The sequence below is a fragment of the Molossus molossus genome, unplaced genomic scaffold, assembly GCF_014108415.1.
Source record: "Molossus molossus isolate mMolMol1 unplaced genomic scaffold, mMolMol1.p scaffold_m16_p_6, whole genome shotgun sequence".
Classification (NCBI taxonomy): domain Eukaryota; kingdom Metazoa; phylum Chordata; class Mammalia; order Chiroptera; family Molossidae; genus Molossus; species Molossus molossus.
In genome coordinates this window covers 53,172,115-53,186,896 of record NW_023425399.1, presented here as the reverse complement: position 1 = coordinate 53,186,896, position 14,782 = coordinate 53,172,115, and the positions used below count along the sequence as shown (strand labels likewise).

Genomic DNA, 14,782 nt, shown 5'->3' with positions numbered 1-14,782 from the left:
CTGTGGTTGGTAGCTGCCTATCCTGGGCTTGGAGGTATCTGGGAGTGGCTATGCTGCAAACCAAGGCCAGCTGCCAGTAGTGCCAGACTAGGGTCATTTAGTAAGAGGTATAGGGCATGCTAAGGCCAGCCACTGTTTGGTTGGTCTTTATGGACCTCTCAGAGATTTTTGGGGAAGTGCGAATAGTAGGCCAGCTACTTATGAGTAACAGCCACTGAAAGAGGTTCCCAGTCTGTACACTTGTTGAATGGACTGGGTTCTCAGGGAATCACCAAGGTACAGTGAGTTTGATAGAGACTCATATTTGACACGTTTGTACCTGCTGGCTGGGTGGAGGAAGGACTAAACAAAGAAACAATGGCACATCCAGCACTTCAGCCCCAGCCAGAGCTATCTCTCCAGCCCTCACCCTGAAGACAGACAATTCAGTCCCTTTCCATATGTCCCTGGTATTTTTTGAGCTGCTATCCCTGCAAAGGAGCTCAGTCAATGAGTCTACCAGCCAATAAGCCCTCAGTCTTACCTGGACAGAATCCCTAATGATTTTCTGTTTTTTATATGTTTTTATTGGTTTTAGAGAGAGAGGAAGGAAGAGGGAGAAATAGAAATATCAATGAGAAAGAAACATCATCAGCTGCCACCTGCATGCTACCCCACTGGGAATCAAGCCTGCAACCTAGGCATGTACCCTGACTGGGAATCCAACTGGTGACCTCCTGGTACATGGGACAACGCTCAATCCACTTAGTCACATTGACCAGGCAATCCCTGATGTTTTTCACAGCCATATATTCTGGGGATTCCTCTTTCCTGTACTGGCGGCCTGGCCTGAGAAGCCCAGTATGGGGCTGGGAGCCCTTGCACCTCAGGAGGGACCTCCACAGCTCAGATATCCCTCCCAAATCTTTATTGCCACATATGAGGGACCAGCCCATTTTACATCTCAGACCATCTCCTACGACTCTCAACATGCCTTTTTTGTTGTTGTTAATATTTTTTCTTTATCGATTTGAGGAAGAAAAAGGGAGAGAGAAAGAGATAGAAACATCAATGTGAGAGAACATCGACCAGCCACCTCCTGGATGCCCCCCACTGGAGACTGGGCCACAACCTAGGCATGTGCCCTGACTGGGAACCGAACCGGCAATCTCTTGGTGCATGGGTAGATGCTCAACCAGTGAGCCACACCAGCTGGGCTCAACATGCCTTCTTCTTTATACCCTTAGTTATAGGAGTTCTGTTCAGCTAATCTCCAAGTCGTTCTAAAGGATGGTTGTTCTACTATTTAGTTTTAATTCTGATATGGTTGTAGGAAAAGGCAGTACAGCATTTACCTACTCTGCTATCCTGTCTAGAAGTCGCCGTCAATTCTCTCCTGGTAGTTTTTATTTTTCAAATTTCTACAATAAACTTTTAAATTGCTTTTTAAAATAATTTTCAGTTTTAAAATGAATAAAAACTTAAATTGTAAGGAAAGAAAAATTCTGACAAGGTAATACATGTAAGATCTAATAAAAGAAATATCTAATAAAGACAATCTCCAATGAGCTAGCAAATAAATTTAAAATTAAGCATGATCCATAGCATTACTGGATTTTTCTAACCTGGAGAAGACTTACCTGGAAAAGTTCAAAAAAGAAACACACTTTTAGTTAACATTTATGGAGCTAAATATATAAGTGTCAGACAATCTTTTATGAGCTCCAAATAAATGCATTATCTCATTTAATCCTCAAAATAACACAATAAAATAAGTACTACTTATCCCCCACTTTACAAATAAAAATAAAAATAAAAAACTAAAATTAGCAGTTTTCATTGACATGTTCAAGGTCATAAATCTAAGTGGCAAGAGGTCTTCAAAAGTTCTGGCTTTGTACTTCTACATAGTAAGCACTGCCTCCCAATGCAGTCCAAGAAAATTTAAGAAGATACCTTTGCAATTCCCCCACTTCTTTGCCAATTTTATCACTAAAATTTGTCTTAAAAAGCGTTTCTGGTCATTAACTAACTCAAGTATCCTTCCATGAATACACACCTAGAACCCTACAGATATTGAATCTAAAAGGACAAGGACCAGAAAAACAATCTTTTTTCCCAAGAAGTCCATGAAAAGGACAAGATAAGATATATTCTATTCATTCTTTTAGCTCTTGCTACTTTATTTGCTCACTCTATCACTAGATTTTTTTTTTTAAGGTTCATCTTCTTTCATAATCAATTTGATAGCATTTAATGACAATATTGGCAAGGGTATAGGGAAACTAGCAGTTTCATATTGCTGGAACCATTAACAAATTGGCTATATCTTTTTAAAAACCATTTAGCCAAGCCTGGCTGGAGTGACTCAGTTGGTTAAGCATCGTCCTGCCCACCACAAGGTTACAGTTCAATTCCCAGTCAGGGCACATACCTGGGTTGCTGGTTCAATTCAAAGTTGGGACATGCACAGAAGGCAACCAATTGATGTTGCCCATATTTCTTTCTTTCTTTCTCTCTCTCTCTCTCTCTCTCTCTCTCTCTCTTCCTCTCTCTAAGTTTGTCTTCGAGTGAGGATTTAAAAATACAACAAAACATTTGGTAATATACAGCATAACATTTTTTTAAATAATTTTTCTTTATTAATTTTTAGAGAGAGAAGAGGGGAGAGGGAGAGACATAGAAACATCACTGAGAGAGAACAGCGGTTGGCCACTGCATGCATGTCCTCCCCTGGGGATCAGGCCCACAGTCTGGGCATCTGCCCTGACCAGGAATCGAACCAGCAACCTCTTGGTGCATGAACTGACACTCAACCACTGAGCCACACCAGCCGGGCCACAGCATCAGATATTAAAACATTCATATGCTTAGATTTAAAAACTTTTACTTCAAGATGGTGGTGGAAGAAAACATAGTACTCACCTTCTCCCACCACCACATCTAAATTATAAGTAAACTACAGAAAAACCATCATTCAGAACTGCCTGAAATCAAGCTGAAGGAAGTCCTACAACTACAAAATTAAAGAAGCCACATCGAGACTGGTAGAAGGAACGGAAGCGCGGAAGGGCTGGTCCCACACTCGCATGTGGTGGATAAAAATCAGGAGAGATACCTGAGCTGTGAAGGTCCTTCTCAAAGAGCAAGGGATCCCAGCCCCACACCAGGCCCCCCAGCTCAGGGTTCCAGTGCCAGGAAGAGAGTCCCCATAACTTCTGGCTGTAATAACCAGTGAGAATTGAGGCTGAGGAAGACCAAAACTGCTGGAATCCCAGGCAGCTCTTCATTTTTTCCATAAAAAGATATTTTTCCATTGATTTTTAGATAGAATGGAAGGGAGGGAGGGAAACAGAACAGGAGAAGGGGGAAGAGAGAAACATCGATGTGAGAGAGACACATCAATTGGTTGCCTCCCACATAACCCCAATGGGGCTGGGGATCAAACCTGCAACCCAAGTACATGCCCTTGACCAGAAATCAAACCCACAACCCTTTGGTCCATAGGTTGATGCTCTAACCACTGAGCAAAACCAGCCAAGGCTCAGGCAGTTCAAGTTCCTCTTAAAGAGCCCATGCACCAACCTACTTGGACTTGCTCCCTCTGGGCTCCAGCATGGGGGAGGCAGCTTGAAAGGCACCAGAGACATACAGGGAAGAACTTCATTGTTTGGCATTGGGGTGAGAACTGGAGAAGCAGCTTTCTCTCCAACATATGGACAGACATGCCAGTGGGGGCCGTAGTTCTTTTGGAAAGCCATTCCCCCATGAGGCCAGCTGTATCTGGGGCTCCAGGAACGTGGCTCACACTGTTTGCCCCACCCTGGTGATTCCTTGAAGCCCTGTCCCATCCAAATACTGGGCCCACCTAAGCTATCTCCAGTGGTTTCACCATAGGAATGGCCTGTCTTGGCTCTTGCTTCAGATTTTCCTAAAATCTCTCAAACAAGCAGCATATGGCCTCTGTGAGCCCCATACCTGTCCCTAAGTGGCCCCAGACCTGGCGCTAGCAACAGCTAGCCCTGGTTTAGAAGACAGGCAGTGGATGACCTTGGCCTGTGCCTCCTGGGAGAACCCAGAGCAAACTCAACCAGTGGACAGCTTCAGACCACATCAAAGTACCATGACCCAACCACCTCCACAAGCAACACAAGGGGTGGGCTCAGTGGGTTCCAGAGTCCTGTTGAAGTAAGTCTTGCTCTGTGTGGTGGGTCCTTGCATAGATGATGCTCCAAGGTAGTCAGAGGCTGGTGGTCAGGGGGCACAGCCAAGTCCTTGCAGCTGATTAGCCTGAGTAAATCCTTGCCATTGATGTGCCAACAACAATCAAGACTCAGTCACAAGAGAAGGGTGTAAAGTGCCCAGTTGGGGTGATCAAGGAGGCTGTGCCACACTGACTGCTCTGGCTAAGCAGTTAGAGTATCAGGACATGGACAGAAGGGGTATGGGTTCTATTCCCAGTCAAGGGCATGTACCTGGGTTGCAGGTTCAATCCCTGGCCCCAGTTGGGATCGTGTAGGAGGTAACCAATCTATGTGTCTCTCTCATATGGATGTTTCTTTCTTTCTCTCTCTCTCTCCCTCCCTCCCTCCCTTCTAATCTATCTAAAAGCCAATGGAGGAATGTCCTCGAGTGAATATTAACAAAAGAAAAGAAAGGAAGCTGTGCCTCCAGACCCTACAAAACACTTATTACAATAGGCCACCCTATCAAGCCTAGGAGACTTAGCAACTCTTAGCAACCTAACACATAGAAACAAACACAGGGAGAAAGCCAAAATGAGGAGACAAAGAAACATGTCCCAAATGAAAGAACAGATCAGAACTCCAGAAAAAAAGAACTAAAACATGGAGATAAGCAATCTAACAGATGCAGATTTCAAAACATGGTTAAAAGGATGTTCAAGGAACTTAGTGAGGACCTCAAGGGCATAAAAAAGGACCAGTCATAAATGAAGGATGCACTAACTAAAATAAAGAATAATTTACATGGTATCAACAGTAGAGTAGGTGAAGCTGAGAATCAAACTATCAATTTGGAATATAAGGAAGCAAAACACACTCAATCAGAACAGCAAAAAGAAAAAAAAAATCCAAAAAATGAGGACAGTGTAAAGAGCCTCTGGGACTTCAAGTGTGCCAACATTTGCATCAGAGGGGTGCCAGAAGGAGAAGAGAAACAGCAAAAAATTGAAAACCTATTTGAAACAATAATGGCAGAATACTTCTCTAACTTGGTGAAGAAAACAGACTTACAAGTCCAGGAAACACAGAGAGTCCCAAACAAGATGAACCCAAAGAGGTCCACACCAAAACACATCATAATTAAAATTCAAAAGGTTAAAAACAAAGAGAATTTTAAAAGCAGCAGAGAAAAGCAGTTAGTTACCTACAAGGAGCTCCCATAAGACTGTTAGCCTATTTCTCAAAAGAAACTTTTCAGGCCAGAAGGGATTGGCAAGATATATTCAAAGTGATGAAAAGCAAGGGCTTAAAACCAAGATTACTCTAACCTGCAAAGCTATCATTTAGAATCTATGGATATACCAAAAATTTCCCAGCCAAAAAAAAAAAAACCTAAAGGAGTTTATCACCACCAAACCAGTATTATATGAAATGTTAAAGGGTCTTATTGAAGAACAAAAACATGAACAATAAAATGGCAATAAATATATATCTATCAACAACTGAATCAACAAACCAAATGAACAAGAAGAACAGAAACAGACTCATGGATACAAAAGACTTTTTGATGGTTGCCAGCTGGGGGGGGGGGGGGGAATGGGCATAAAAGGAGAAGCGATTAAGAAGTACAAATTGGCCATGGCCAGTTTGGCTCAGCGGTTAAAGCGTCGGCCTGCGGTCCGGAGAGACCCGGGTTCGGTTCCCGCTAAGGGCACGTACTTCGGTTGCAGTTTGTCCCCGGCCCTGGTTGGTCGTGCGGGTGGCAGCCACTCGATGTGTCCCTTCACATCGATGTTTCTCTCTCTCTCCCTTCCTCTCTCTCCCTCCCACTCTATCTGTACAAAAAAATGGAAAAATATCCTCGGGTGAGGATAAAAAAAAAAAAAAAAAGTACAAATTGGCCCAGCCAGTGTCATTCAGTGAATTGAGTGTCATCCCATGGACTGAGATGTCCGAACTGGATTCCCAGTCAGGGCACATGCCCAAGTTGTGGGCTTGATCCCCAGTAGGGAGCGTGCAGGAGGCAGCCGGTTGATGTTTCTCTCTTACATCAATGTTTCTATCTCTCTCCCCCTTCCTTTCTCTCTTAAAAAAAAAATCAATAAAAACTTTTTTTTTTAAAGTACAAATTTGTTGTTAGACTGACAGACCTCAGAGGGAAGAGGGTGTGTAGGAAGAGATAAACCAAAGAACTTAAATGCATATATGCAAAACCAATGGACACAGACAGTAGTGTGTGGAAGCCAGGAAGGGTGTGGGAGCAGGGAGGAGGGAGTCAATGGGGGGAAATGGGAGGACAACTGTAATACTTTCAACAATAAAGGTAAATTAAAAAATGAAAATTAAAATAAATTTAAAAAATAGATTTTTACTTCAGAAAATCTATTGAGAGTATATAAAAAGTTATATATAAAGAGATGAATATTATCCTGTTAAACAGAAAAAAAGCTAACTTTCCAATTATAGGAAACTTGGCAAATAAACTATAAGACATCAAATCATGGGATCTTAAATGACTATTAAAGATAGTTGATATTGCCCTGGCTGGTTTGGCTCAGCAGTTGGAGCATCAGCCTGCGGATCAGAGTCCCAGGTTTGGTTCCCCCTAGGGGCAAGTACCAAAAAAACAAACAAAAATAGTTTACAGCAATAACAGAAAATGTTTAGAGAATTCTAAGTGGCAAAAGTATTACTTTATGCATAATAGGATCCCTACCTACATTAAAAAGCCCCTATGGCTAAAAAGACATTATCAAGGGATTAAGCAAAACAACAACAAAACCCCAGACATAGACAACAGTAAGGTGATTAACAGAAGGAAGAGTGTGGGGGAAGGTAGAAGAGTATCTAGGGGGAATAAATGGTGATGGAAAACTTGACTTGAGGTGGTGAACACTCAATACAATATACAGATGATGTACTGTAGAATTGTATACCTGAGAGCAATATAATTTTATTAAACAATGTCACCCCAATAAATTCAATGAAAATAAATAAATTGCTTCTTACAGGGCAGAAACAAAAGAAACTCTGCAGGCCATACTCTGTGACTCATACTTAAATGTCAAAAGTGGATGTGAACTGAGGTCAAATTTTTCTTTGTATTTGCCAAATAGTCTGTCACAAGCATTTCCTTAATTTAAAACGGAGAAGAAAAATGTAAAATCCAAAACATTCAAACTATAAAAGTCTATGTAGGAGATAACCAAATCTATATCACAATATGAACTCAGTTTTAAGTGAGAAAAAGAAATAAATATGTAATTAGAGGAAACACAACTCAGAGAGTGGCCCATTTGCTCCACAAAGGCAATGGAGGGCTCTCTGCACCAAATGGCAACTACCCCAGAAGACAGAGAGGACCTCTCTTGCTACCCCCTAAATTCATGGTGCTATAGTATACACAGTGTGCTATTTTTGAGAAATGGGGGAATATGAATAAATCTCCTACAAATCTAAATGTACTTATAGAATCATTAGAAAGATAAACTAAACTAATATAAATGACCAAAAAGAACAGATGGAAGGGAGTTGTGGAATTAAGAATTCTTTGAATAGCCCTGGCAGCTTTGGCTAAGTGGTTAGAGCATTGACTCCTAGACCGATGAGTCACGGGTTCGATTCCAGTCAAGGGCATGTACCTCAGTTGCTGTTCGTCCCCAGCCCTGGTCGGATCATGTGGGAAGCAACCAGTTGATGTGTCCCTCGCACATCAATATTTCTTTTTCGCTCTCTCTCTCTCTTTCTCTCCCTCCTTACCTCCCTTCCACTGTCTGATGATAAATGGAAAAATATCCTTGGGTGAGGATTTAAAAAAAAGAATTATCTGAATATAACTTGTTACATAATTTTAACTATGGAATGCTCTTTATTTATATTTTAAAAATTAAGCCAATAAAATAATCCTTAAAGTTAAAAACAATCCAAAATGACTAGCCTAACTATATGTTAAACTGACATTCAAAAGAGAAAACAGAGAAACAATTCATTCAAGAGACATTAGAACAAACTGTCTTGACTGTACATCCTTAGTGACATATATCCTAGATACAGAGAGATGCAAAGAAATCATAAATGTCCCAATATCCATATTTTTTAGAGAAAAAAATAGGGTGAAATGATATGATTCTTAAAAGTTGCTTTAAATTATTACAGCAAAGAAAAATGACATAGCTGAAGCAAGTGTGCTAATATCTTGATAACCACTGAATCTAAGTGATGGGTACATGAGAGTTTCTTATACTAGTCTCTATACTTTTACATGTTTGAAATTTTTCATAACAAAATCTTTTTTAAGCTTTAATTGCTCATACGTTTAAGGCCCAACCTCTAGGCTCAGCAATGCAACCAGCTTTACTACCCATAGCAGCTACTTCAGCCACACTAGACAGCACACCACATGTTTTTCCCATCTGTTTTCTTTTTTCAATCCTCACCTGAAGCTGCATTTAGAGAGAGGAGGGAAAAGAGACTGAGAGAGAAACACTGATTGGATGCCTCCTGTATGTTCCTTGTCCAGGGATTGAACCCACAACTTGGGATGTATCCTGACCAGGAATCAAACCCACAACCTTTTAGTGTATGTGGCAACACTCCAACCAACTAAGCCACCCAGCCAGGGCTCCCATGTGTTTTCTTATTCCCAGGCCTTTAGCCCTCTTATTGCCACTGCCCAGAATGCCTTGTTTCCTTCTCCCCCAATTCCCACTCCAACTCTCCAAATACTACCTCCTTTAAAAAGTCTTCCTAAACTCAGAGCCTCTAGCTGTACTCTTCAAAGGAACAGAGACCCCATGGAGTCATTCCACAGCAGGTTAAAAAACTGAGGGGTGATATTGAATTTCCACCCACCCACACCACCCAACCGTATCAACTAGTAGTCATTCTGGAAGAACTTCTCTGAAGTAGACAGGGATGGGCTAGACTCCACATGAGCCTACCTGACTATAGGCAGGGACATCTCTGAAAGGTCCATAATCCAGGAGGTCCTCGGATCGTGTGGGGTTCCCCAACTTGGTGTAGCTCTCCACATTTCGAGATGCAAGCTTCACACGCATAGTTTGTGTCTTTGATGGATAGGGAGAATAGAAATAATGGTTGCCCTCAAATACCACAAACTGTTTCTCTGATTGAGTGATTTGGGTTGGATATGGCTGAAGCACATGGGTATAGACTATTTCCAAAATAACTGAAATCTTCATCCCAGGATCAAGAGCAACTGGGAGCTTGACCATGAAGAATCTCCCACTGCAGGAAAAAAATGAGGAAAGAGAATTAAGGAAATTAAAAACAGCTAGGAACTCAAAGTCACAGCATAATTTTGTACCCAAGATGAAAGCAGTTACCTTTAAGAGATCACCTTTAACCTATTAATTAATCTTTTAAGATAAACATCTGGATGTTCATCTCAAGATTGTTTATAATAGTAAAAGAGTGTAAAACAACCTAAATGTCCAACAACAGAATAACAGTTTTAAAAATTCCAATAGAGAGCCACACAATGGAATATTGGCAGCCACTAAAAAAGATACTTAGATCTATCTATATTAAACATTCCCATATACAATGTAAGTAACAAATCAGTTTACAAAAGACACAATATGATTCTTTTTAAAAATATATACATATACAAATGTATGTGAAGAAAGTATTTCAATGAATGTTCCACACAATGTTTAATGCTGTCTCAAGATAGGAGGATAAGCTTCATTTTGTTGTTATTTTCTAATTTGTTTTATAATTAGCTTGTATCACTCTCATAACCAGAAAGAAATAAAATTACTAGCATTTTAAAGAAAAAGAGCCCTGGCCGGTTTGGTTCAGCAGTTACAGCGTCAGCCTGCAGGCTGGTGAGTCGTGGGTTCAATTCCGGTCAAGGGCACCTACCTTGGTTGTGGTTCGTCCCCAGCCCTGGCCGGGTCGTGCAGGGAGGCAACCAGTCGATGTTGCTCTGTCATGTCGATGTTTCTCTCTGTCTCTCTCTCTCCCTTCCTCCCACTCTATCTGATAATAAGTGGAAAAATATTCTCAGGTGAAGATCTAAAAAATAAAATAAAATGAAGAAAAAGAGATGGCCTGGAAACTACTTAAATTCATATAGAATATTAACTCAAAAAATGAATCTGAGTTTATTATGCCAGGAGATCAATTCTTCATAGACCCTGAAACCATTTGTGAAAAACTGAAGGCATTTTAACATGTTTCCATGGTATTAGAGTTCTTAAAGATCTTCATCAGTCACAACTTTATACTTTACAACACTACTCTGAAGTACCTACTCAAAATATAATAAGCCCTATATCTTCTCCAGGGACAGTCTTAACCAATTCTTGGTTTCAAGTTCCAAATCTGTTTCTCAATCCCATTCTCAGTTCTGAGCTCTAAACTCAAATTTTTTTTTTTTTTTTAATATGAATTTTTATTTATTTTTTTGTTACAGATATTTTACCTTTTTACCCCATTGGCACCCCCCCTACCCTCCCTCCACCCTGTCCCCGGCTTAGTTGTCCATGTCCATTGGTCATGCATACATGCATATAAGTTCTGTGGTTTATCTCTTCCCACCCCCCACCCCCCATCCCCTCTTCTGAGGGATGTCAGTCTGTGCCCTACTTCCATGTGTCTGGGTCTACTGTATTCCTCAGACTGTTATGTTCATTATATTCCATATATAAGTGAGATCATGTGGTATTTGTCTTTTTCTGCTTGGCTTGTTTCACTTAGGATAATACTTTCCAGGTCCCTCCATGTCGTCTCAAAGGATAAGAGATCTTTCTTTCTTACCGCTGCATAGTACTCCATTGTGTATATGTACCACTGCTTTTTTATCCATTCATCTACTGGTGGACACTTGGGCTGTTTCCAGATCTTAGCTATTGTAAATAGTGCTGCTATGAACATGGGGGTACATATATTCTTTCTGATTGGTGTTTCAGGCTTCTTAGGGTATATTCCCAGCAGTGGGATCACTGGGTCAAATGGAAGTTCAATTTTTAATTTTTTGAGGTAGCACCATATTGTTTTCCATAGCGGCTGCACCAGTCTGCATTCCCACCAGCAGTGTATTAGAGTCCCCTTTTCTCCACACCCTCGCCAACACTTGTTGTTTGATGATTTGTTGATGGTGGCCATTCTGACAGGTGTGAGGTGATACCTCATTGTTGTTTTAATTTGCATCTCTCTGATGATTAGTGATGTTGAGCATTTCTTCATATGTCTCTTGGCCATTTGTATGTCCTGTTTGGAGAGGTGTCTATTCAGCTCCTCTGCCCATTTTTTAATTGGGTTCTTTGTCTTCCTTTTGTGGAGTTGTATGAGCACTCTATATATATTGGAAATTAACCCCTTATCTGATATATCATTGGCAATGATGTTCTCCCATACAGTGGGTTGCCTTTCCATTTTGATTATTGTTTCTTTTGCTGTGCAGAAGCTTTTTAGTTTGATGTAGCCCCATGTGTTCATTTTCTCCTTTATTTCTGTTGCCTTTGGTGATGTATCAGTGAAAATTCTGCTCCGTATGATGTCCAAAATTTTGCTGCCTACGTTTTCTTCTAGAATTTTTATGGATTCACGGGTCACATTTAAGTCTTTTATCCATTTTGAGTTTATTTTTGTGTATGGTGTAAGTTGATGGTCTAGTTTCATTTTTTTGCATGTAGCTGTCCAATTTTCCCAACACCATTTATTAAAGAGGCTGTCTTTACTCCACTGTATGCTCTTGCCGCCTTTGTCAAATATTAATTGAGCGTATTGCCTTGGGTCCATTTCTGGGTTTTCAGTTCTGTTCCATTGGTCTATATGCCTGTTCTTGTACCAGTACCAGGCTGTTTTGGTTACAGTCGCTTTGTAGTATAACCTGATATCTGGTATTGTGATCCCACCTACTTTGTCCTTCTTTTTCAAGATTGCTCTGGCTATTCGGGGTCTTTTTTGGTTCCATATGAACTTTTGAAGTATTTGTTCTAGTTCTATGAAATATGTCGTTGGTATTTTGATGGGGATTGCATTGAATCTATAGATTGCTTTGGGTAGTATGGACATTTTAATTATGTTAATTCTTCCAATCCATGAACAGGGTATGTGCTTCCACTTTTTTATATCTTCCTCTATTTCTTTTTTCAATGACCTGTAGTTTTCTGCAAATAGGTCCTTTACTTCTTTGGTTAAGTTTATTCCTAGGTATCGTAATTTTTTTGGCGCGATGGTAAATGGGATTGTTTTTTCAGTTTCTCTTTCTGTGAGTTCATCATTGATGTACAAGAATGCTGTCAATTTCTTGACATTAATTTTGTATCCTGCTACTTTGCCAAATTCATTTATTAAGTCTAATAGATTTTTGATGGAGTCTTTAGGGTTTTCTATGTACAATATCATGTCATCTGCAAATAATGACAGTTTCACTTCCTCCTTTCCAATTTGGATCCCTTTTATTTTTTCTTCATGTCTGATTGCTGTGGCTACGACTTCCAGTACAATGTTAAATAAGAGTGGCGAAAGTGGACATCCCTGTCTTGTTCCTGTTCTTAATGGAAATGTTTTTAGTTTCTGTCCATTGAGTATGATGTTGGCTGTAGGTCTTTCATATATGGCCTTTATTATGTCGAGATATGATCCCTCTATTCCTACATTGCTGAGTAAACTCAAATTTTCAAACGTTCACTAGACAACCCCACTGACCTCCCCACAGGCAATTCAATATATCCAATATCTAATATCATTCATGATCCCAATTCTCTATCTCTATTAATACTGATACCATCTAACCAACTCTAAACTAGAAACCTCGGGCATTTTCTGATGCCTCACACTACCCTATCCCCACATTACAGAATATTGGGTTTATCCTGCCTTAGAATGTCTCTCAAATCCATCCCTTCCAGGTTTTCTATTGCCTTCTCAATTCAAATCATCATCTCTTGCCTAGATTATTGCATCTCCCAATGAACCTCCTAATCTCTATCTCTCTCCAGCCCATTACACAATCTGATAGTTTCACTCCCACTTTAATTTTCATGTTACATATTCCCAACATAATTGAATCTTGCTTTGATGATTCAGAAGATACTTCAGTACCATTCAGTGCTCCGAGGTTATGAACATCAAATCTTATTGAAATGTGGAAGTACCAGCTAATGAAGGTTTCTAATTGATAAAAGGCTAAACAGACGACACAGAGCTGAGTAGTATACTGATGTCTGAGAAGCAGATAGATGTTTTTTTTCTATAGCTCTTCTTCTGCTGGACCTAATGGAAGAACATTCTGTGAAGGACCTGGTTTTGTTAGGTAAAATTAAGCAATTACTCATTTACTGAAACAGATTCACTGAAAACCCAATAAATGTCAGTTTCTATGGCAGGAAGGCGTAATAAAGACAAAGCTGTGTAACACATGCATTCAGAATTAGGAATAAATAAAATTGTATGCTGTTAAAAAAAGTTTTTAAATATTCCAAACTGACTAAAAAGTATAGTCCACATCCCTAAAAATAGTGTACAAAGCACTCCTTAAACTGATCACAGCCCTTTTTATACCTTCCTCTCAGCTCCAGCCACTCTGAAGGCCCAGTAAACTAAACACACCATTAAATGTCAAACCTCTGTATCTTTAGTGTCTCTTTCTAGAAAGCTCTTCTCATTGGTTAGTTCTCTCAGTGACTAAGTCAAAATTTACTGAACACTTACTATGTACCAGGTTCTGTTCCAAGTACATTTTATATATTAATTTAGTGAATCTTAACCATGATCATATGAGGTAGACATTATTACTTTACTGAAGAGGAAAGTATTCTTCCGTTTCCCAAGGACACATAGCCAGTAAGTAGTAACAGAGATATGATTTGAATCTTTGGAGTAAGACTGCATAAGACCACACTCATAATAACTATGCCATACTTCCTCTCCCTCAGTCACAGCCAGTAAACACAGACAGGGTCCTCAAATAACCAAAGAGGGAGAGTAGTCTCTGAAATATTAACAAGAGGGTTTAATAGCAACTTATTTAAGGATATCAGATCTGACATCCACAGGGCTGGTGAAGATGCCCATTTCATGCAATCTGAGACTACAAAAATCAAGGTAATTACCAGGTATTATGATTTGGCTCCTCAGATGATGTTTTTGCACATGAAATAAATCAAAGCAACTCAAGGAGGATTACATGCAATAAAAGGTAACTATGAAAATCACACAGAAAACAGAAAATGTTATATGTGGAAAAAATAAGTACATAAATTGTCATTCTAGAGTTATGGAACTCGTTTAATGTTTCTGTTAAGCTTTATATAGAATAACAACTTTAAATATGATACCATTTATACCCATATGTAAAATCGAGTATAGATGGACATATGCATTAAGAACAGTTATTGTTAGATCAGATTCACATTTTTAAAAATTCAAAATAGATAAGAAAAAGTTTTTAAAACTCTGCCAAGCAGGGAGGCCCATTTTAACATTTGCTAAATCACATAGAACTGACAGTTGTAAGGCATAATTATTTGCTGGTCAAGAACCAATTTTTTTCTTTTCTTTGCTCTGGCCAGGTGGCCCAGTTGGTTGGAGCGTCAACCCATAAAAGGTTGTGGGTTTGCCCAGCCGGTGTGGCTCAGTGGACTAAG

At 39.8% G+C, this 14,782-nt stretch overlaps 1 protein-coding gene across 4 annotated transcripts in view; it reads right to left on the bottom strand.

Moving 5' to 3' along the window:
* The window catches only part of RPN1 (ribophorin I), an 88,075-nt gene that overhangs the window by 48,693 nt on the left and 24,600 nt on the right, over positions 1–14,782 (bottom strand). For all 4 annotated transcript variants that reach the window (XR_004957069.1, XR_004957068.1, XM_036244779.1 and 1 more), the window contains exon 3: positions 9,104–9,410. Coding sequence is in view for 2 of the 4 variants with exons in the window: in XM_036244779.1 (XP_036100672.1) it covers positions 9,104–9,410 (307 nt within the window). In the remaining 2 variants the exon portion in view is untranslated. The remainder of the gene's footprint in view (positions 1–9,103; positions 9,411–14,782) is intronic.